This window comes from Physeter macrocephalus, chromosome 2, assembly GCF_002837175.3.
Source record: "Physeter macrocephalus isolate SW-GA chromosome 2, ASM283717v5, whole genome shotgun sequence".
Classification (NCBI taxonomy): Eukaryota; Metazoa; Chordata; class Mammalia; order Artiodactyla; family Physeteridae; genus Physeter; species Physeter macrocephalus.
In genome coordinates this window covers 138,796,767-138,819,619 of record NC_041215.1, presented here as the reverse complement: position 1 = coordinate 138,819,619, position 22,853 = coordinate 138,796,767, and the positions used below count along the sequence as shown (strand labels likewise).

Genomic DNA, 22,853 nt, shown 5'->3' with positions numbered 1-22,853 from the left:
TCACCGACGTTCGGGTGCTTGAAGAACGGGGTACACGGGCACTTCACCTGGGCTTTTTTTTTTTTTGCAGTACGCGGGCCCCTCACCGCCGTGGCCCCTCCCGCCGCGGAGCACAGGCTCCGGACGCACAGGCCCAGCGGCCATGGCCCACGGGCCCAGCCGCCCCGCGACACGCGGGATCCTCCCGGACCGGGGCACGAACCCGCGCCCCCTGCATCGGCAGGCGGACTCCCAACCACTGCGCCACCAGGGAAGCCCTCACCTGGGCTTTTATGAGGTTATTTTTCTAAGAACAGAAGGAAGGAGAGTATCGTGATTAATTCTCACTTTTACTGGAAGTTCACGGCAGCCAGAAACAGAACACGTGTCCAGCCTCCCAGACTGTCTCCACAGCCCGAGCAGCTGCCCCAGGGACCAAGGTCAATGGGGAGGACCCGGTCGGGGTGACTGAAGATGCTTGTGCTGGGCGGGGCTTCTCACCCGGCGCTGCTGACCTTCGTGGTCAAAGCAGAACCCGAAAGACACATCACAGCAAACCACCAAGTGCAAGAAACCGATGCCTGTCTTCTGACGATGGTCTTGCCAACTCATGGGCCTTCTGGAAAACGGGGGAAATGACACCTTCCACAGTGGGGGGCATTCCTGTCACTCTGGCACAAATGTGACTAAAAGTCACCTGTAAAGCGCCCGATGGCCCAGGCTCTGTTGGTCAGAGAGCTCCGCGTGGACCCACCTCACGGTGATCTGCTGCCCACGTGGAGCTCACCACCTCTGCCCGGGGCACCTCGGAGGCTCACACTGCGTGGGGGGCCGGCGGAAGGACCCTCCGTGCCCCCCGCAGAGCTGCACCCCACAAGGTGGGATCCCAGGGGCCACAGGCAAAGCAGGGGCGACCTGGTCTATTCTGATTGGGCAGAACTGCTCACCCAGCTGGCCTGTCCAGGACCTGCAAAGGGACGGAGTGCCCGCCACGAGGATGGAGAGAGGACGGGGCAGCCCTCTCCACTCGGCCCACCCAAAAGAACCGGCAGAGCACCCGGAGGAATCCTGCCGAGAGCCACGTGTCCCAGGCTCCACGGGGCCGGCTCCCCACCGCCAACCAGGGGGCCGGTCACCCCGCCTGCCGCTGGCTCCGTCGGACGGAGGCCCTGTGAGCCCACGCCAGCCCTGCGGGCGCGTCCCACAGACAAAGCCAAGGATTGAGGCCCCCTCCCAAGTCTCCCGCTGACCGCAGTGGGCGTCAGGTGCGGGTGGGCAGCGTCTTGTAGGGGTTCAGGATGCCCTTGGGGTCCAGGAGGGCCTTGAGCTGCTGCATGAGCTGCAGGGCCTCGGGTGGCTTGCTGTAGCCAAGGACGTCCTTCTTCTTGAAGCCCAGGCCGTGCTCGGCACTGACGCTGCCCTGCTGCCTGGCCGTCCACTCGTACACATAGGGCTCCAGGGTGCCCAGCAGCGACGGGCTGAAGGCCTCTGCCGTCACGTTGAGGTGCAGGTTGCCGTCGCCTGGAGGGACGCGCAGGTCAGGCTGGGCCCCCCTTTCCCGAGAGCCCCAGCCCCGCCCCTGCCCTGCCTGGAGGCCGCCCAGGGGAGTGCTGGCCCCACCCGCCTCTGCCCTCACAGCCGGCTTCCAGCCCTTCACGTCACTGGCCACTGACCTGCTGGTGACCACTCCCCTCCTCTGGGGGCTGCAGCTCCCTTGGCTTCACATGCGTTTCTCTCCAAGTTCTCCCCAGCCCCCCATCTCCACCCGCACAGCCTACCCCCCAACCCCTCCCCGAGGGCTCCGGACTGAGAGGGACGAACCTGCCCGACCTGCGAGAGCCCCAGGCTGGACCACTGACGCCGCCACAGACCTGGGTCCCCAGGGCCCAGGAGGTCTCGGACCAGGTGACCCGGGGGGCCGCTGACCCTGTGACCTGGGGCTGCTTAGAGCCCCTCCCTCCATGCACATTTGTCAAATGTAGGGAGCAAACCAGGGTCCCTCTCCCACCAAAAGTGGTTCCCACTGACACCCTCAGGGTGAAGGCTCCAAAAACAAGGGTCTCTCCCAAGGGAAAAACTGCGGCGAGAGAAGCTTATCTTCACTGACACTCAGATATCCACACCAGCAGCCGGCCTGCACGGGCTTGCAGCACAGTTCACAGGGCCCCGGTGGCCCCAAGGCCATTCCTGGCTGCGGGCCGGGACCCAGCCCCACTCCCACCCTCCCCACCTCCTGCACAGGCAAATCACCCCAACTCGGCCTCAAATAATTCCCAGAGATACAAGCCTAAGATACATGAGCCCCAAATTGCAAACACACAGAAAAGAAACCATGATGACCAAGACCTGCAAGGACCTGCGACCTGGTGATTTCCAGAAACGGAAAATAAATGTTTCACGTGTTTAAAGAAATGAGAGAAAAAAATATAAGACACTGACCAGGGAAAGCTTTTAAATACCCAGGCTGATCTTCTAGAAATGAAAAATATGGTCACTGAAATGTCAACCAGCAAAGAGAGATTAATGAAATGGAAAACAAGCACACAGAGGATCAAAGCTACAGACAACAGGAGAGACAGACAGACGCGTGGGGACGTCGTGAGCCCTCGACTGAAGCTCCAGAAAGAAGGGGCGGGTGGGGAGAGACAATATTTGCAGAGACAACAGGGGAGCAATTTCTAAAAGCCAAGCCCACCAGCCCCCAGCAGGGCATGCCGACGCTCACCTAAACCAAGCAGAGGGAAGCCAAGGAACCCCGAGGAAAAGGGAAAGATCTTAAAAGGAACAAAAAGAAAAAAAACGGACTCCTTTCAATGGAACCACACTCGCTGACAGCTAACTTTGCAGCAACAGAAGTCAAGACGGCAGAATGATGTCTTCACTCTGCAGAGAACAGAACCGTCAACAGAGAATTTTGAAATCCACTGGAAAAAAAACCACTGAAAAACAAAACTCATACATTTTCAGGTAAATAAAATCCGAGACATGCTGTCACCTGCTTTCCCACACTAGAGGCAATTCTAAAGGCAGGGCTGTGACCCCAGGTCAAAGAAGGACCAGAGGTGTGGGTGAGTCTAGACAAACACTGACCTCGTGGAGTAATAACAACAGCACTGCTGCTATCCGGGGCTAAAAAACACGATGGGACATACTCTAAAGCACAGTGTGTGACCAGGAGCAGATGGTAACATCAAAGTGACAGGGTCCCAAGGTCCCTGCCCCAAGTACTGACCAGGGCTCTCAGGGAAACAGAACCAGTAGGACACCTGCAGATGCGCGCAATGTACGGGGGGGGGGGGGCGGAGAGGGCTAGGAGGACGGAGGGACAAAGAGAGGTCAATTTTAAGGAACTGGCCCACGACTGTGGGGACGTGGGAGTCCAACCTGCAGGGTGGACCAGGAGCTGGAGACCTGGGGACGAGCGGTGCTGCAGCTCGAGTCCAGAGGCCGTGGGGAGAACCCCTCTCCCTTGGGGGACATCTGTGTCTTCCTCTTCAGGCCTTCGACTGCTTAGATGAGGCCCACCCACATCACAGAGGGTAATCTGCTTTACTCAAAGTCTGCCAATTTAAATGTTGATTTCATCTTAAAAATACCTTCACAGCAACATGTAGATTGGTGTCTGACCAAGCATCTGGGCACCACAGCCCAGCCAGGCTGACACACAAAATGAACCACCACACTGTTTGGGAGGGGGACCATGATACTGATTAACTTGCAGCCCTGGTCAGGTAGGAGCGCCCTGATAAGACCACATTCTAGGGCTGCTGCCGAAAGAAGAGAAAGGCACAGTTCCCTCATTAGTAAATGGGAACAAGTTATATGAGAAAAAACACCAACCAAAAGAAGGTAGTAAATCAGAGAAAAAGAAATAGAAGAAATGAAGGACAAACAGAAGAGGTCACTGAGCAATTACAGTCTATGTAATAACAAAATATGCCACCGCAAAGCAGCCTGCTTTGCCATAAGGATTATTTTGAGCTGAAGGCAACTGAGAAGAAACAGGCACAAGAAAAGCTCTCTGCCCTCCGTCCACCTAAAAGCAGGACGTGAGTGTGTAAAGGTGTCCCCACATTCCAGCAAGGTCAGGGTACACACCCGAGACAACGCTGGCCTTGGTCTACACAAGCCTCACGCCCATTAGCTTCCCCGCGTGGTTATGCACCTTCCCACAATTTGCTGCCTAGAAGTTCTGTCCTCTTTCTTCATCTGTGCCATCTCCAAAGATGTACTGTTCTTTGCTAAGATGCCCTATAAGCCCAAGTTCTAACTGAAACCAAGCAGGACCCTGTGGGGCTCCTGGACAAGGGAGCCTCTCTGTTCATCCTCCATGACCTTCCCTGAGCTCCAAAGGGCAGATTCGAACAGCTGCTAATCAGGGAAGGGAAGGGATGCAGAGGGCGGAGCAGTGAAGAAACAATAGAGCAACCTGGGGGCAGGGTCCTGGCTCTCCTCAAGGGATACACAGAACAATGTATTTGAGCTCTTTACAGAACTAAAACCCCCAACAAATGGAAGATGTCAGCATTCTTCATTCCAGAAAAGACCACCTGAGGCCAGATTAAAGGAACCAGAGAAGCTCATTAGGAGGAGACCACCTGAGGCCAGATGAAAGGAGCATAGGCCCTGCGCACACCCTGATCTCGTAGGCAACTCCACCCTGGAACCATGGCTCTAAAACTCCTCACCAAAACCTCCCGGGTTGGGACCCACAGTTTTTCAGAGCAGGAACCCGCTGTGTCCCCCTCTGCCTGGCAAAGCAATAAAGCCATTCTTTTCTACTTCACCCGAAACTCCGTCTCTGAGATTCCACTCAGGCGCTGGTCACCGAGGCCGAGCTTTCGGCATCAAACTGACAGCCCGCGCGTCTCCTATCTTCAGAATTAGCAGAGCCGCCAGGAGAAGCAGAGGTGTCTATTGTCACAGTGGGGGCTCCGCTCAGCCAGCCGAGCAGGTTCCAGGAAAGGGGCGGCACAGAGTGCACTCTTTATCTGGAGGGTCTGCAGGGAGCACACTCCTCTCAGGCACCCACCAAACGGACATGGAAACTGGCTGCACCCTGGGCCGGGGACCACGCTTCAGCTGAAGATGAGTTCCACCCAGCTCTCTGCCCACAGCACAGTCAACAAGCCCATGATCTTTAAAATGGCTAGAAAACTCCCATATGTTTGGAAATTTAAAGACACAATTCTGCCTACCTCATGGGTCAAGGAAGCAATGACAATGGAAACGAGAAAATATTCAGACCCGAAAGACAATGAAAGTGCCATCAGACAGGGTGGGACCTGGGGCTTCCCTGGTGGCGCAGCGGTTAAGAATCTGCCTGCCAACGCAGGGGACACGGGTTCGAGCCCTGGTCCGGAAAGATCCCACATGTCGCAGAGCAACTAAGCCCGTGAGTCACAACTACTGAAGCCCGCACACCTAGAGCCCATGCCCCGCAACTAGAGAAAGCCTACACGCAGCAACGAAGACCCAACGTAGCCAAAAAATAAAAAAATAAAATAAATAAATAAATGTAAAAAAAAAAAAAAAGGAAGAAAAAAAAAGCACTAAAATCATTAACTTCAGCGGTCTGGTTTTCGTGATTAGCAGTAATATTTTGATATTCGACTACAAAAACTCCTCTATATCCTGGTTCCTCCTTTGCCTCTTTGCAGCCGTCCCCCCGAGCTATCTGACAGGCTGCCTCCCAGCCTATGTCCTCAGTATGGTCCCCGAATAAAACTTAACTCACAACTTTTAGGTTGTGCATTTTTCTTCAGTCGACAGAGACAAGAAACAAACCAAATCAGCAGTTAAACAGCCCCCCTCCCCAAAGGCTGGACATGGCACAAAGGAAAAAAAAGGAATAATATGAACAAGGTAATGCCAATATACTCGAAGGCTTAGAAGAAATGGACTAATGCCCAGAAAAAAATTACCACAACCAATTCTGAAGAAAAGGAAAGCTAGGAGAGCCCTCTAGTTGTTAAAGAAATTTCTCTGTAGTCAATCCCACCCCCCCAAAAAATACCCACAAAAACCTTCAGGCCCAAATACCCTCATTCACAAGTTCTACCAAACATTCAGGGAGAAGGTAATTCCAACCCTACAGACACTGCCAGAGACGACCCCCAAATCGTTTTAGGACTTTGAGACCAACATCCAGCCTGGACAGAAGAAGGAAGCCTTACAGGACAGGATGGAGAAAGCCCTACGTGGGATAAGTAAACGGGATCAAACAAGACGCAAATAGGATCATGGCCATGCTGGGCTTACCTGGGACACAGACCCACTTGCCCTCAGAGGTCTGGAGTGATGAGCCTTGTTGGCTGGTCAAAGGAAAACCAGCACTGGGCCCCTGGGCAGACCCAGAAAAAGCATTTGACAAATCCAATGTTCCTCCTCAATTCTTGAAAGTGGAATCCCTCCACTCAAGCGTTCAGAGCCATGCTGGGCCAGGGCCAGCCCTCCACCGTGTGCCCCTCACCGCACCTCTTCAAACCCTCACAATCCCAGGAGGCACTGCTGAATCCCACCCTGAAGATGCGGATGGAGGCCCCAGTGGGGCCCGCCCCAGCACACCTGCCCTGTGGACGGGGCTCTGAGACGCCCAGTTCCAAAGGCTGCCGAGAATGAAGGGGAATGAAACAGTTCCTTTCATTTTGCGTGACTTTTCTGCAAAAAATAATTATCTGAACGGCTTTTAAGATCCTTCCGTCTGAGGAGGGAGGGGTGGGGCCCCTTCATCAAACCCCGAGACCCCCACGTCCAGGGCCCACCTCCCGCTGCCCCAGCCAAGCCCGGACCCCGCACTCTGCCTCCGAGACAGCCCCAGAGACCGCGTGGCGAGGACGCTATCCTTCCCCTTCCCGGCCCCGGGTCCCCACCCGCAGCGCGGGCCGCGCTCACCCAGGTGGCCGTAGCCCACCACGTGCTTGGCGTGCAGGCCGAGGCGGGCCCGCAGGTCGCTCACGAGGTCGTAGAGCCTATCCAGGGGCAGCGAGAGGTCGTACTTGTACACGTAGCCGTCCCGGCTCAGGGCCTCGGTGATCCTCTCCCTCAGGGCCCACAGCATCTGGAAGTGGGGGGACGGGCACGGTCACCTGCGGCGGGCAGGGCAGCGATGCCGCGTTGCTGCGGGGTGACCGCGGGGTCGCGAGGAAACCCTCCGGGTGACAGAAACGTTCTGCGTCGTGACAGGTGTGTGGCTTCTGTCCCAGAGTCCATATGGGACAAGGTCCCCGAATGAGGCCACAGGCTGGCCCCCGGGACCCAGGCACCCAGGGCCCCTCTCGGGACAATCGATCCTGTGACCCCCATGACAGGGCCCCAAGCGAGGGCGGGGGCAGGGCAGGTGTGGGAGGAGCGTGGCAGACGGGGGGGACATCCCGGGCCTGGGCTGGGGGACACGGGGTGGGGCGACTGAGGCAGCAGAGAGGCAGGGTGGCCTCATCATGGTCACGCCGTCCTTCGCGAGAACGACTTCCCTGTCGCGTCAGAGAACAGAGGGCCTGGGAACGCCCGTCCCACCTGGGCCTCATCCCTGCCCCGCCTCCAGCCCCCACTCCCCATGTCAGGAAACCTCCCGGCAAACCAACCTCCTCGGCAAAAAGGCAAAAACTCCTTTCTCTTGCTTTTTTAACATACCCCCAGCGCAATGATCACCCCTGAAAAAGTAACAATAATCCCTCGCCACCACGGAATGTCCAGTCAGCGTCCGGATCTCCCCAGCTCTCTCACAGACTTTTACAGCAGAGGGTCACCAGCACCGGCGCCCGCACACGGATCAGCAGCAGCTCCTCTGGCCTGACCCCCTCGCACACCCGGAGTCCAGCCACATCCCTGCACGGCCGGCCTCAGCTGGCCGGCCCCGCCCGTCCCGTGCCCACAGCCTCCTCGAGCCCCACTCACGTCCATCACGTCCTGGTGCAGCCACAAGACCTGCTGCCCCCTTGTCTGCCCACCCCCTCTCACTGCGCTCCAATCCCACCCTCTCCAGAAAGTTCTGTCTGGAATACGGCAGGCACCAGCCCCTCAGGGCCCTTGTGCACCTGCACAGGTAACTCACTCCCCACCCCGCATCCATCTGTGCTCAAATGCCCCTTCAGGGACGTCCTCCTGACCCCTCACCCACCCAGGAAGGATGCTGGCCCAGCCCCCTCCTGTGTCACCTGGCTGGGCCCCTGGCACCGACGTTTGAGAACGGGGCTGTGGAGCCAGCAGCCCAGACAGGGCAGGACCGGAGGGGACACCGAGGCAGGTGGCACCCCCCCAGGGATGGGGCACGCAGCCCAGACTGATGGCCCAGCTGGGGACACCTGCTCACGCTAAGCCACAACGCACAGCCTAACTTCAGGCGTCATGGGGAGGTCGAGGGCCGCAGCCTTCACACACCTTGATCCTCCGCTGATCGGTGGCCAGGGTCCCATCGGTCGCCAGCCCCGAGCCCAGCACCTGCTCCAGGAAGCCGCTCAGCTTCTCCGCATCGTGCCCCGCCCCGGAGCCCGAGGTCTCGATGAGGACATAGAACGGACTTTCTGGAGGGGACACAGGGAAAGCGGAGAGGAAGGCGGTGGGCCGAGAGCCGGGACAGGTCTAGGCCAGCCGCAGCTCTAGTACCCCTGTCGGCACCCATGTTGCCCGCAGAGCAGCCGCTGGCTACTCGGGCTGAATTTCAGACAGTTTAAAAATAGGTCTTTCACTGTAAGAGAAACCATGCCCCCTGGAGACACCACAAAGCTGTACTTTTGGTGCCTGGATAGGGCGGGGGCGCCCCAGGGGCTCCTCTTACCAAACTGTAGGCTAAAGGGGAGGCCCAGCGCTTTGCAAAGGCCAATAACACCCCAGGGGCCCTCCAACCATCCAGGGACCTTCTGTCCCTCCAGGGACCCTTCGCCCCCCGCCCCCAGGGACCCTCCATCTTTCCAATGGTTGTACATGTCTTATTTCTCTACCCTGGACAAGTGGTTTCCTATTTTACACAAAAACAAATAATTCAGTAAAAACTTAAAGCCTAAAGTTCTTTCCACACTTATGACTATTATGGACTGAGCTGTGTAACCGCCCACCCCAAATTCCCATGGTGAAGCCCTAATCCACCCCTTACGCGACTGTACTTGGAAATTAGGCCTTTAGGGAGGTAATTCAGGTTAAATGAGGTCCTAAGAGTGGGGCCCTGATCTTTCAGGGCTGCTGCCCTCACGGGAAGAGGAAGAGACTCCAGAGGTCTCTCCCACACACACACAGAAGACGCCCGTGAGGACCTTCACCAGAACCCAACCCCGATGGAACCCTGGTCTTGGACTTGCAGCCTCCAGAACTGGGGGAAATAAATTTCCTTCTTTAAGGCTGTAGTGTTATGTTAGGGCAGCCTAGGGTAAGACAACGATCATTTCTTCCGGGTCGATTCCAGAAGTGAAAATACCAAGGTGTACAGCTGCATGAACTCAGCTTTACACAGAGCGCGGACTAAAGACCTGGGCACGACGAGCTCACTGGCTAAATCAGAACGAGCTGGCTGAGCTCCAAGGGCCAGCACTTCATGGGATGACACCTCTCCCAGTGCAGGAGCTGGGAGGGCGCCCCTGACTGTGAGTCTGGCTGTTCCAAAGACCCCAGGGCTACGGCACGACCGACAGCATTCGACTGAACTCCGGGGGCGTACGTGAAACGAATTTCAGGGAGAATTCTGCTCTCAACAACTACGGGGATGTGGGAACCGTGGCGACGCTCCCTGCCATCTCCTACTTCACGGACGGGACGGAGGCTCTGATCAGCCCACACATCAAACGGCACAATAGGGGCGGTGGGCGCTGCCAGCAGGCGGGGACAGTACCTTGCACTGGGCAGGCGAGACGGAGGTGGAGCCCGACCAGCTTCATGCACTCGGCGTCCATGAACTCGAATGCAGACAGGATCTCACCCAGCATGCCCCTGCAGGTGCAGAAGGTCTGCAAAACCTCAGCAAAGCCAGGACAGCCTGCAACAGACATGGAAAAAGGACAGGCGAGCTGGTCATGCAGAGGCAGGGCCTCACCTACGGGCCCACCTGAGACCCCTTTCAAGCAGCAAAACCAACCCGTCTCCTGGCAACGGCGCTGCTGAGCTGGGCAGCCTCGCGGAGCAGGACAAGCCACCCAGGTCAGCCACCACGTCGTAGGTCACAGGCATCGAAGAGGAAGAGAAAAGGCTGCCTGAGAGCCCCGACGCTCAGGAAAGCCACTTGGAAAGTCCACAAACACAGGGCCAGCAATGGGCCGCCCCGGAAAACGGCTTAGCTGTGCATCTCTGACGACACCCAGGGCCCAGCAAGTCGTTCAAGGCACATTTACTGACCCCCGAGCTCTCCGTGGTGTCCCGGCGCCTGGAGCTGACCACCAAGCGGCCGAAGGCAGAGAGGGGACGTGGATATGTCAGCAGGCGGGGAGGGGTGGGCACACCTGGCCTTTCAGGGCAGGGATGGGAAGGCACTGAGAGGTCGTGTGGAGGTCAGGGAGGAGGGTCCGGAGAGAAGATCCCGCGAGTGAAGCTCAGGGGCTGAGGCCCAAGGAACACGTGCAGGCCCCCCAGCTGGACGCAGGGCTGGACGTGGCGGGTTTGGCGATATATGAACCCCAGCCGCAGGGAGCGTTAGTGAACTGGAAACAGATCAGAAGAAATCTTCCAGAACACGTCACAGAGTGAGACAGGATAGAAACTCGGGTGCAGGTAAGACACAGGGAGGGTGGACAGATTAATAGGCTCTATCGTGCATCTAATCGCAGTCCTGAGGGGGGAGCCAAACGGGGCAACCGCTGACGAGGGGCGGTGGCAGGAAACTTATGTAAGCGGGAGAACCAAGCCATGGGTTTAAGAAGTTCAGGAAACCCAGAGAGAAAAAGAAGCATACTCTCACACACGACACACCGAGACCCATAAAGTGCCAAAGGTAAAGAGAAAATCTTTAAATCGGCCAAAGAAAGAGAGAGAGAGTCCCTCAGAGCTGCAGGGGACGGCTGGCTGACGTCACCAACAGCCACGGAGCCACGCGGAGTGACGCCCTCAACAGGAAGAAAGGGCAGATGCCAGCCTGTGCTCGCGGAGTGTCTTCCAAGAATGGGGTGAAACAGAGAGGGTTTTGACTCAAAGCGAGAGCTCACAGCAGCAGGCGTCCACGACAGGAAATGACGGAGGACACGTTCACAAGGCACGTGGCCTCTGGAAGAAGGCCTGACGCAGGGGACGAAGAAAATGGCACGCGTGGAAAATAACAGTAAGGGCCACCAGAGATCAGAGACTGATGGACTCAAGACAAGACCCCGCGCGTGGTGGGAGCCACGGGGGGCGCTGGATCCCGCTGCAGGGACCTCCCAGAGATGGGCCTCTGGACCAGCAGAGGAGCGGAGGCCACAGTTAACCTAACGCAGCTGAACGACGGCGGGAAAGGAGATGCAAACAGGTGACGGAGGGATGGGAACAAAGCAGACACGAGCCCGTTTTTCAAGCCTGCTGTGAAGGGAAGCAGAGAACAGGAACGGCCAGCGAGGGAAATGTCCCAACGCGTTCGCAGAGACAGGTGGTCCAAGCAGGGGAGGCGAGCGGCTGGCTTACAGAGGGGACTAATTACTGCCCCCCCAACCCTGTGATGAACAGACTCATGCCCTTGATCTTGCGCCAAACCACGTCATTTCCCTGTGAATCTTACTGCATAGGCTGCCTGAATAACAAACGCTGGGTGGATGAAACGTGCGAGGCCCCAGTTTTGTTACAGGATAGAGTGTGTGCTCTGCCCAAACCCCACTGCGGACACCAACAAGGCCGGGTCCCAGAGCCTTCGGAAACAGCGAGAAGCCCGGAGAAACAGGAGGGTCCGCACACGGCAGCGCAGCCTGAGAACCCGCGCCAGAGGCAGACGGAGGGCACCTACCGAGGAAAGCCACGTTCACAGCGCTGGGCTTGGGCGGACACAAGATGGACACGGCGGTGATGACCCCCAGGGTGCCCTCTGACCCGATGAAGAGCTGCTTCAGGTCATAGCCCGTGTTGTCCTTCCGCAGGGACGTGAGGCAGTTAAGGATGGTGCCGTCGGCCAGCACCTGGGAGGGAGCAGAGACGGGCACTCGTGCATCAGCCCACGGCCCCAAGAGACGCCCTGGGGAGGCCGACCCAGCCCAGGGCACCCTGAGAAAGCTGAGCCAGTCATCAGTCCCCCGCCCCACTTTGGTCCAGGAACACAGGGGTCCCTAGGGTGGCACCAGGCCTGAAGTCACCCCAACAGGCTGAAAGAGGGGCTTCTCTTCCCCGGATGCAGTGACGATCCCCCACCACTACCACGATCAGGAAGCTCAGGGCCCAGTTCTCAAGGGAAGCTGGCCCAAAGCAGGGCACACCTGGGGCGCAGGAGGGCGCACCCGGGGTGGAGTAGGGCAGAGAATGGCAGTGCTTCAGGCCCCCGCCCTGCACTCCTCATCCGCAGGCCCCAGTCATGCTCTGGAAGCCTGTCCTGAGTCTTGCTTGGTTCATTTAGTCAGGAGCTTAGTGAAACAGCTTGTGAAAATGAAAAAGTGAGTTACAATAAAAAATAACCTGCGTCCAGGGGACAAAGCTGCGGGCACCTCGTGATGTGGCAGATGGAAGTCGTTCCCTCCTCGGGGAAACAGAGGGCCCTCGCTTAAGAAAGCCCTGAGGTGTGCTTCGCAGACTAAGCAGCCCTAGGGGTGGTGACAGTGGCGCCACGGGGCTCCTCTGAGCACGAGAGTCGCCAGGAAGCTGGCGGGCGGAATGCTGCTGGTCCAGGAGCCTGCTCGAGCCTCCCACGGCAGCTCCTCACAGGGACAGGAGGGCAGCGGACACGCCGTCGCCTCGTGGGAAGCCAGAAAGCGGGGTGCTACGTGTGAGCCCCAGGGCCCTGGTGGCACCAAGAGGAGACCGGGGCTGGTACAGTGGGAACCTGGCTCTCCAGGCTGGGACGAGGCCCCATCCCCGAGGTGGCCTCATGCGCCTGCGCCACCCGGGGCGCAAGAGGGCAGCCCCCATGCTGGGCCTGCACCACCCCGGGGTGTGCAGGGAGCAAGGGTGGACCTGACCGGGGGTCTCACCCAGAGACCTCGCGTGCTGACCACTGGGGAAGTCAGCCACCCTGCACCGACCTGGGGACCAGAGCGAGCCCGGCCAGGTGTCCCTGGAGGCAGGGCCAGCGCTGAGCCGCCACAGTGTCCCCAGCTCACCACTTCCAGGCCCAGGACCGTCCCTCGCAGCGAGCCGTATCGCAGAAACCGCAGGCCGCCTGCATTGGTCGCCACGTTCCCCCCGATGTGGCAGCTGCCCTTCGCCCCGAGGTCCAGCGGCATGACAAAGCCCCGCTCCTCCACATACCGGCTCAGCGCCTCCAGGACGCAGCCCGCCTGGCAGACCAGGACCCCTGCCAAGCAACCAGAGCGCCCACGGGAACTCTCAGCTCAGGACCAGCCAGACCACGCAGGGGGGCCCTGCAGGCGAAAACCCCCAGAAGGGGCGTCCACCCGGAACCCAGGCGAGGAGGAAAAGGGGCATGTCCCCCATCCCTCCCCAGAAGATGCCTTCATGAGAAAAGGAAAAAAACCTCACATACACCACACACACGCTTATGCAAGGGAGCCGTAAACGGAGGGCTGCTACAAGGCTGTGGCCCTCAACTGTGGGGGTGATTCTGCCCCTGGGGACACGTGACAATTCTGGAGGTGATCTGGGTTGGAGGTGCTGCTGGCATCGAGTGGGTGGAGGCCAGGGTGCTGCTCGACACCGCGCAGTGTCCAGGTACCCCTGCCAGACAGCACGATCCACCCAGATGTCCGGCCCGAGAGGCACCAACTCGCCGTTGCTGAGCCCCTAGCTTCATGAACACGGAGCCCCTTAGACGCCTTGCACGCCCTGGGAAGGGCCGGCACGGCCAGGAAATGTCAATCCGAAGCGGCTGCAGGAACAGCTCAAGCCCGAGGGGTGAGTCACCCCAGTAACCAACTAAATAACAAGCCCCCTGCAGACGCACCTGGGGGCCCGGCTCGGGTGGAGTGGTGGTGGCCTCTGGGCCCGCCCCGGGCCCGGGTCCCGCATAGCCCAGCCCCGCGGCTGAGAGGGAAGGTCCTGACGGGCAGCTGGCCTTACCGGACACGTTGTGGAAGCTGACGATCTGGTTCATGAGGGTGGTGGACACGATGATCTCATCAAAGACGGGGGTACTGCCCCCCACCATGCCCGTGTTGCCCCCCTGTGGGCTCACGGCCAGGTTCCTCTCGTGACAGTACCTGGGGACACGCACAGGACCAGCGTCAGGGCCCCTTTCCCACACCACCAGCCCAGGGGACACTCTCGGGGCCGTGAGACCCCAAGGCCCTCCTGCCGCAGCCTCGAGGGGGTGCCTCCTCGGCCCCCACGCACAATGGGAGTCTGAGAGGACAAACGTCCATCACACAGCCACCCGGGGAGCTGGCGGCCGGCATCTTCCCAGATCATGGCTGAGGCCCCAGCTGCCCTGAGACGCCACTCCTCCAAGTACAGACAGTCCGAGCAACAGCTGCAGCCCTCCCTGTTCACCTAAAGAACCGCAGCCCCCAGGCACTCAGGGCTCCCTCCCACCTCCACGCCGCACGTCCCCTCTCCCCTTTAACGTTGGCCGCGTGCCCCTCCCTTGCCCACCGCCCTCCAAACCTACTTCAGACTCATCAGTAGCACCTCGTCCCCAACCAGGTTCCCACTGCGCCAAGACCTGAAGCGACGAGCGCCCCGATGGGTCAGGACGTGGGCAGCAGGGCACCTGCCCCGAGAGGGAGGCTGCCCACGTGCGTCAAAAAGCTGCCTGCTGTGCGGTCAGCCTCCAGCCGTGGCTCTGACAGAGAAGGCCAGGGCGCCCGCCCACCTGCCAGCTATTCTGAAGCACTGGACACACCTCAACGTGCCACCGTGGGGACAAAGCACTCACAGGGCGCACACCTTCCATGCAATGAAAGTGGCGTGAAAGAATAATTAGCAACAAGAAATGGGCACGGATATTGCCGAATGGAAGGGCAAAAAGACTCTGACACAGTAGATACAATGTGGTAACATTTAAAAACCCTCACCCGCGCGAGAAAGATGCTGAGCTAACACACCAAAATGTCATCGGTGGTTTTCTTTGGAGGGGAAATTACTGGTTGCTTTTGCATTTTTTTCTTTATGGTTTTGTACATTTTCCTATTATTCTATAATAAACACGAGAGTGTATCGATATAAAACATCAAAGAACACATTTCTCAAGAAAAGGTCTGTCTCCTTCCCTGCCCTGAGCTTCAAGTCTGCAGCTGCTCCCCACCCGAGGCCCACCTGGTACCCCAAGGGTCCAAGATCCCGGGTTCAGCCCTGCTCAGGCTGGCACTGCCCCCGCCACCTCCCCGGCCCCAGTCACTGCCCACTTCACAGGGTCTGCCTGTTCTGTGTCCTGTGCGTGTGAGGAAACCACCGGTGAGCGACACAGGACAGAGAGCGGGCAGGGCGCGTACCTGAGGATGTGCGCCACCTCCTGGGACGTCCGGGGCCTCAGCAGCACCTTGCTGGAGCCTGCAAGACAGAAGCCTCGCGGTCACCCCGCGGCGGGGGCGCATCCCACCTCCCGGCGGAGCTGGCCCACAAACCTCAAGGACCAAAACCCCATGGCAGGAGCGGCCGGCCTCTAGCTGGAGGAGGTGGAGGGCCGGGGGGGGGGGGTCTGTGGTCCTGAGCTGGGCCCTGGGAAGCAGGGTGGCAGGGCCCCAGGGTAGGGGCGTCTGCCCAGCTTCCCCACTGAAAGTTACTGGGTTTCCCTTGTAATTAATACGTGTCTCGTGCAGAGACCCTTGAGACTCCGTCAATACCCTGTCGCCCCGCAAACGGTCGCCCGTGAACTTTAGCGTGCGCTGATCATCCTCACCTGAAGCTGTTCTCAGGACAGGTACCAAAGGTGATGTTTCTAAATCCATCCATCCGCCCGGATTCAAGTCAACCTTCTGCTGTAAGAAGGGGCCTCCCCTTCCCTCTCATGTATTTGTGTCCTTGGGTATTTAATCACAGCAGTGCGGGCTCAGGGGTTCTTAGGTTGTTCATTGGTTACAATTCTTTGCTGTCACGATTTATTTGATGTCCAGCCGTGGCCTCCTCTGTCGGCATTCCTGACCACTGCCTCCAAGACAATCAAGTCTCTTTCCACCCTTTCAATTTTGAGGGAAGTATCAGTACTTTAAGTAGCTAAGAGGCTGCAGGAGGACAGGGGGCCGTCTAGCAGTTGTTCCTGTTGGCCAGCGATTTCGTGGAGCTCTGAGACCGGGCTCTGGTTGCTACCTTACCCTTTTTTATTCTGAAAGCCATTTCTCACTTGCTTTTCATCAAATGAACCGTGTCTGCCCAGGCAGCTGGCTGTTTGGCATCCAGATCCCTTAGGACAGCACAGCCCAGGGACCCTGGTCACCCCCGAGGCTCCTGTCGGTTTCACTCACACACTGTTTCTCAGCAACATCTGAGCGCCCAGCCTCTGTGCCCTGTGATGGGCACAGAGAATAAAAACACACGAGTTCTCCCGCCCCTGGGAAGTTTACTTTCTCATGCGGGAAAGGAAAAGAAAACGGTCCAACGTGTTAATAAGGGGAGCCTACAAAGAGAATGGAGCACAGAGCAGAGAATCATCAGAGGCAACTCGGGGGAACCGCCCAGGACTGGAGGGAAGGAGCGTCCAGCCCGGACGGGCCGGGACACGCAGGCCAGCGAGGGGACAGGCGGAAAGGCCGGCCGCACAGGCTCGGGACACCACCCCGCTGCGGCCTTCCTCCCTCTCAACACCCTCAGTGCTCTGGGGGCTGTCCCTGCAGGTGGACCGCCCTGGATCCAGGCTCGCTCAGCACCCCGCCCACCACCCGCCAGCAGCATCCCAGCGTTTCCAGGTGCCTCACCCCCAGGAGGCCATCCGCTCTCCTTGCCTCCTGAGCGCCTGGGCTCCCTGGCGCAGCTGCTCTGAGACTCCTGCCTCTTGTCTCTGCTTCCCCTGCAGCCCTAGGGCACTGACCCCTCTCCCTCCCTCAGGACGCCTCCTGGCTTGGGGTGCCAGAGGCGCCCTCCTCCCCCGGGGCCTCGTCCAGGCGCCCTCCTCACGCACACGGACCTGGCGGCGCCCCCGGTTCTCGGTCTCCCACCCGAGTCCCGGGGACGTCAGTGCCCACCGACCTCAGGGTCGGCACAGCATGCCCGGCTGCCGCCCCCTGCGCACGTCGTACGTCGGGGCTGCTTGCACACGACGGGGCAGAGCTGAGGCCCAGGACCTCCTGCCCGCCCTCCGCAGGAGCCTGCTGGCCGGGCCGTGGAGACTGTCAAGGGCAGGACTCAGACCTGGCCTCCCGGCGTCCAGTGGCCCGCAGAACAAGCTGCCCCCTGCCCCAGCATCTGCACCGCCCACGGGACTGTGGCCCCCCGACGCTTCCGCGAGAACGTCCCTCGTGTCCCTGTGTCGTCCACGTTTCCCTCTCCACCTGGTCATCCCCGTGACACCGCAAACCTGCCGAGACGGCGCTCTCATCCAAGAACTAAAGACGGAAAGTCCCTTCTCTTGACACCCCCAGCCCTGCAAGCCCCACCCATTTCTCTGCCCCTCTTGGCCCCTCACACCCCAGGACCAGGGGCGCATGCATCCCTTCACGCCACAGAGAGCCTCCCACGTGTCCCCAAGGACGCCCACGTGGCCCGCCTCCGCCTGTCCCTGCGGCCGCCTCTGACCCCACGACCCCGCCCCCTGCCTTTCTTCGCCGGCCCTGGTGCTCCGCCCCTTCGGCTGGCCCCTCGCCCCTCCACTGACCACAGCGGTCATCAGCCTCCTCGGAAGGCCCGTGTTGCCCCGCCCTAGACCTCAGACTAGCTTGCTCCACGGCCCGACGGGCCCGCTCGAGTGGCCACGTGAGAGCGTCCAAACCCAAACTCCTGGTTCTCCCCGCACAGATCCACCCTTCCGGTCACTTTCCTCATCAACTCAGCAGACGGGTCCAGTTTTTGCTACTGTTCAGGCCAAACGTCCCTGCATGCCTGCCGTCTTTCCCTCACACCCTCGTCCAGCCGTCAGCCAGCCTCCCTTCCAGACACACCCGGAGCCAACCGTTCGTCACTCAGCGGCCAGCTGCCCGCCCAGGCGCCCGGCCCCTCGCACGCACACCCACCGCGGCCGGTCACAGCACAGGCCCCCTCCGCTGTGGCCCTCCGGCCGCACTCCCCATCAGCTCGCAGGAAAGGTCAGGATGCACGGGGCCCTCGAGGCCTCGCTGACCCGCCCCTCCCCGACCTCCCCCGCTCCATCCACTCCACCGCTCATGCGGTCTCAGGTCTCATGGCTCCTCCAAGGCGCCCAGTGCAGCCCTGCTCTGAGGCTTTGGCTGGCTGTTCCTGCTCTAGGAACGCCCTTCCAGAGGCTCTCCCAGGTCGGAGAAAACGGCCTGTGCTGGGGGGGGCTCCGGGGCACTCACGGCCACGTGGAGCGCAGCCCACCCCCTGCTCCTGCTGTGCCACCCCCAGGGCAGCCTCCTGTCCATCTGCACAGCCAGGGCCCCAGCCTTTCACTCGGTGCGGGCGCAAAGTTTGTGGGGTTCACCCACAAGCGAGTGGTCTAAGTTTTGAAGGAAGAAATATTCAAAAAGTTTCCATTTCAAATAAAATCTCACTTTTTAAGAAAATTTAAAGACCCTAATCAGCTTTTGCTAGCTTACATTTTCTACATAACTCTGAGATTAAAATGATCAAAAATTTAGACAGGCTTTCTCTCCAAAAGAAAGCCACATAAAGGGGTATTTTGACAAAAATTCACCAAGTCCCCCAACAGACACCCACTGAGCAGCCGCTGGGCCCTGAGCCCTTGGACTCAGAGCTGAGCAGGCCCAGTGTGGCCCCCTGAACTCAGGGAGACAGGAGGCCCGGAGGGGGTCCTCCACACGGGAACGCAGGGCAGGCTGCCCACTGCCCGGCTCCGAGGAGGGCGGCTGACAGGGAGAAGCGCCCCCAGGAGACTGCAGCCCCCGCCTGCTCGGGGCACCCCGGAGCAGGGGCACGCGGGCCTCGGGGACGAGCCGGTGGGGCACCCTGCATGGGGCTGGGCACTGAGGTCCGTCCACCCAAACAGCAGCACCAAGGCGGGACCGCGACCGGCCTGGCTGAGCTGGGGTGGGCACCACCCTCTCCAGCCTCCAGGATCACCGCCTGCTGGGCGGGGCCTCTCAGCTGGGGGGCGGGGGGGGCAGTGCCACCCCGTGGGCAGGGTGGGGCTGGACGCCCTTCCACTCGAGGGCGCCCCAGCAGAGAAGTAGAGCCGAAGGCTGTCCAATGTCTCGGGCCTCCCACAGGGGCAGGGCCGCCCCGTTATCTGCGCCTCCGCCCCAGTTCCACTCGCTCAAGACTCTGCACTGTGCTTTGGAACCTCACTCGGAGGTTTTCCCGCGGCAGCGCAGCCCTCAGGGTGTCCAAGTCAACAGCACAGCACACCCCCCACTACTTTTTTTCAGTCCGGAGTGCGCTGGATCCAGGCCCAGCCTGAGGACCTGGCCGCCCAGCGTGTCCTGGAATTACAGGTTTACATATGTCCCCATGTTGTAAATTGCTTGTTTTCTAGCTCTCCTTAATATTGTAGCAAGAACATCATGTTGGTTTCTGTAACTAAGGAAGTAGGTCACGTTATCTCTGAAATCATTTCAGAAGAGAACAAGGGTATTAGGAAATCTCTGTTATCAAGAGCATGTGCTGGGTCCAGGAGGAGAACCGCTGGTACAGTGGAAGAGACGTAGCTGCACTGGGGAGAACAGGCCTCCCAAAAGATGCGTCCACCTCCCACCCCTCAGAACCCGCGAATGTGACCTTATTTGGATAAAGCGTCTTTACAGGTGTAATTAAGTTAAGGATCTTTGAGACGAGATCATCCTGATTAGGGTGGTACCTCAATCCAAGGACAGGCATCCTCACAGGAGAACGGAGAGGGGACACAGGGGAGAGGCCATCTGAGGACAGAGGCAGAGACTGGACTGATGCTGTCACGAGCCGAGGTCACCTGGAGCCCCCGAGAGCTGGAAGAGGCAGAAGGGCCCTCCCCTGGAGGGAGCCCTGCCCACCCACGCCTGGATCTCAGACTCTGGCCTTGAGAACGGAGAGGATAAATGCAACGTTCTGAGCCTGGTTTGTGGTTCTTTGTTACACAGGTGGCCCCGGGAGACTAATGCAGGCGCTGAGAGGAAGTGAGCGGTAGTTAACACACACACCCACCTTGGAGCAGCTGGGGGGGCGGGGGAGGCGCTGTTTCATCTTTTAATGTGTAGACGCGGGGCATAAGAAAAGCCTCATGCGCCTCCACCCAGAGCTCCTCATCGGCCTCACCTTGTCTCATGCTGTTTCTCAAGCCCATCCGCCCCGCCAAGCGTGAAGCGTGAACAGGCCCTTACTCACCTCGGACCGTCCTCAGCCAGTCCACATTGGGAGCCTCCAGCTCCTCTGGGTCTGTGACGACCCTGCCAGGGACGATGCGCTCCAGGGCGGCCAGGTCGTCCTCAGACACCACGGAGAAGGGCAGCCGCCGCACGGAGTAGCGCTCCCGGGTCAGCATCACCTCGGGAGCACAGGAGGGTGCCGAGGAGCTGCCTCTTCGAACGAGGGGGCTGGTGCCCGTGGCCCCCCAAGGGCCGCCCGGCCCAGGGATCCTGGACGCCCCTGCCCATGTCCTCTGCTGTGCGGAGACTCCCTGAGCGCAGGCCGCCCGCCACCAGAAGAGCCACGCAGGCCACCTGGGCGCCAGACGGGACATCATCGCTCCTGCCCTGAAAAGCAAGTGACTGGACCTGGAACTGTGGAATACTACGAAGCAACAGAAAGGGAAGCACCTGCTGGGGGGAGACCTCGGCAGGGCCCAGGCCAGGAAAGGTCCAGAAACAGACAACAGTTTCCACGGTGGTGGTGGCGGAGTGAGATCGGACCACCCGAGAGATGTGGGCTGGGGGGCGGCCAAGGGACACGAGACCTTCACCCTGACCCAGTGTGGAGTCACCTCCTGACAAGTCACTGAGATGTACACCCTTGGCTGAGGCCACCCCTGGGTGTCAGCTTTTAACACCTGCGACAACCGTATCTCCCTTTCACCCCGCTTCCTTCAGAGCAAACCAGGACTTAAGGTGCTAAAAGGAAAGTGACAGATACCACTGAATCGTACACTTAAAAATGGTTAATATGATAAATCTTATGTTTCGTGGCTATGTTACAAGTTTAAAAACCACGGAATCAAAGAAAGTGGGGGCGGGGGGAAGCTCCTCTGGCTGCCCACGGTGGGAGAGCCGGGATTTGCACAAACTCCACGCAGCCCTGCAGCCCCCCGGGGAGGGGGGAGGGGTGGAGCACCCGTTTTCTGGATACTTCCACCTCACCTGGTGCTCAGACAACCTGAGTCGGCACCGGGGGCAGCGTTCTCGCGTGGGTTCACACCAGCTATGTGACCCTGAGAAAACGAACGAGCCTCTCTGTGCCTTGGTGCAGCATGTGCCTCGCCGGTGGGGGTGAGGATTAAATGAACCACGGACGGTGACCCTCACCGTTAGGGGGTACGCAGTACAGGTGGGCGAGCTCAGGAAAGGAACTCGCTGGGACCCCCTACCGGGACCAGGAGCTTGGGGCCACGGCCGTCGGGCCAGCCCACAGGTGACCACCAGGGGCCAAGAGGGGCCGCCCCGGCTGGGAAGCAAAGGCTAATCGCGGTGGCCCCGGCGGACCCGGGGTCGCAGAGCCACCCGGGCCCTTCCGGAGAGCCCGGAGCGCGCGGCCTGCGCGATCACATGACGGGACCAGCCCGGGCGGTCGGGCCCAAGGACCCCGCGGGCGCCCGCCGCGCCGCGATTGCGCGCGCCCGCCGCCCCGGACCCGCGCCCCGCAGCCCCGCAGCCCCTCAGCCCGGACCCCGGGCGGCCGCGCGCACGCACTCACGTCCGCGTCCCCGCCGCAGGCCTCGCGCCGCCACCGCCAGAGTGGGCGGGACGGGCGGGACTGCGCCTGCGCCGGAGGCCTCCCGCTCCCGCCCCCGCCCCCGGGCCCCGCCCCTGATGCCTCCAGCCCCCTGCACCCTGGTGCGCAGCTTGATCCAGCTTCCACGTGGGCACAGCTGGCCTTGACCCGCGTTGGCACCGGCTAGCGGGGGTCCCAGCGCACCCTCCCACCCCTTCCACGAGGACTGGCCCCGGGTGAGAGCGTAACTGCTCACTCCGTCCTACGGGCGGTCCCCAGGGGACTCTGTCTCACCCCCCTCCTCTGCCCCAGGGACGTCCTGGCCCCACTCTGGCAGAAGGGCAGACATCTCTGCAGGCCACGTACGCACTGCAGGCAGGCCGAACCCGAGGAGCTCCAGAAGCTGCCTGCCCAAGCATTCTTTAGTGAGGGGCCCTCAGAGGAGCTGGGCTGGGTTGGTGACCCGGCTGCAGGAAGACCTGAACCACACCAGGAGGGAAGCAGCCTCTCCGGCCTGCTGCCTCCTCCGGCCCCTCCGGAGGGGGGCAGAGGTTTGCACCTGCCTGGTGCTGGGCTGCCGTCTGCAGCTCCAGTGCACCCACCCAAGGGGGACAAAGGGAGGGTGGAAGCTTCCGGCCTGATGGATGTTCCTCACCCCAGCAGCACGGGTGCCAGTTCCCAGCCGCATCACGTTCCCTCAGGGGTGCCCCAGCTCCATGGGGCACCCCTTCCCGGGGCTCCTGAGGCCCAGGGCCACCCAAGTAACACCTGCTCTAAGTGGCCGTGGGGCCCGGCCCTCCTCCGAGCTCTGAATGCTAATCAGCGCCTCTCCTCCAAGCAGTCAAATCCAGACTCCAACTTCCTCCCCCTACCCTGCCCCCCGCCACCTCACCGACTTAGGGATGGCAGCTGCTTCCTCCAATTAC

General features: G+C 60.2%; 1 protein-coding gene across 9 annotated transcripts; it reads right to left on the bottom strand.

The window, feature by feature from the left end:
* Positions 1-321: 321 nt before the first annotated feature.
* Positions 322-21,979, bottom strand: D2HGDH (D-2-hydroxyglutarate dehydrogenase). Of its 9 annotated transcripts, none has more exons than XR_008619475.1 (11): positions 21,522-21,805; positions 20,389-20,756; positions 15,456-15,513; positions 14,086-14,225; positions 13,170-13,363; positions 11,870-12,038; positions 9,800-9,943; positions 8,359-8,501; positions 6,874-7,039; positions 2,705-2,862; positions 1,416-1,500 (listed from the first exon to the last, which is right to left on the bottom strand). XR_008619475.1 is itself a non-coding variant. In XM_055091116.1 (11 exons), exons 2-10 carry the CDS (start codon positions 20,744-20,746, stop codon positions 6,264-6,266), a joined length of 1,431 nt encoding a protein of 476 aa, XP_054947091.1. In that variant the 5' UTR covers positions 20,747-20,756; positions 21,522-21,805; the 3' UTR covers positions 1,430-1,500; positions 6,241-6,263. The 9 variants fall into 9 exon arrangements, 8 of the variants coding, with proteins under 8 accessions (XP_028339473.1, XP_028339436.1, XP_007127884.1 ...); XM_055091116.1 differs by lacking the exon at positions 2,705-2,862 and adding an exon at positions 6,241-6,322 and having other exon boundaries at positions 1,430-1,500; XM_055091115.1 differs by lacking the exons at positions 1,416-1,500; positions 2,705-2,862 and adding exons at positions 2,875-3,539; positions 6,241-6,322.
* Between the last annotated feature and the right edge of the window lie 874 nt (positions 21,980-22,853).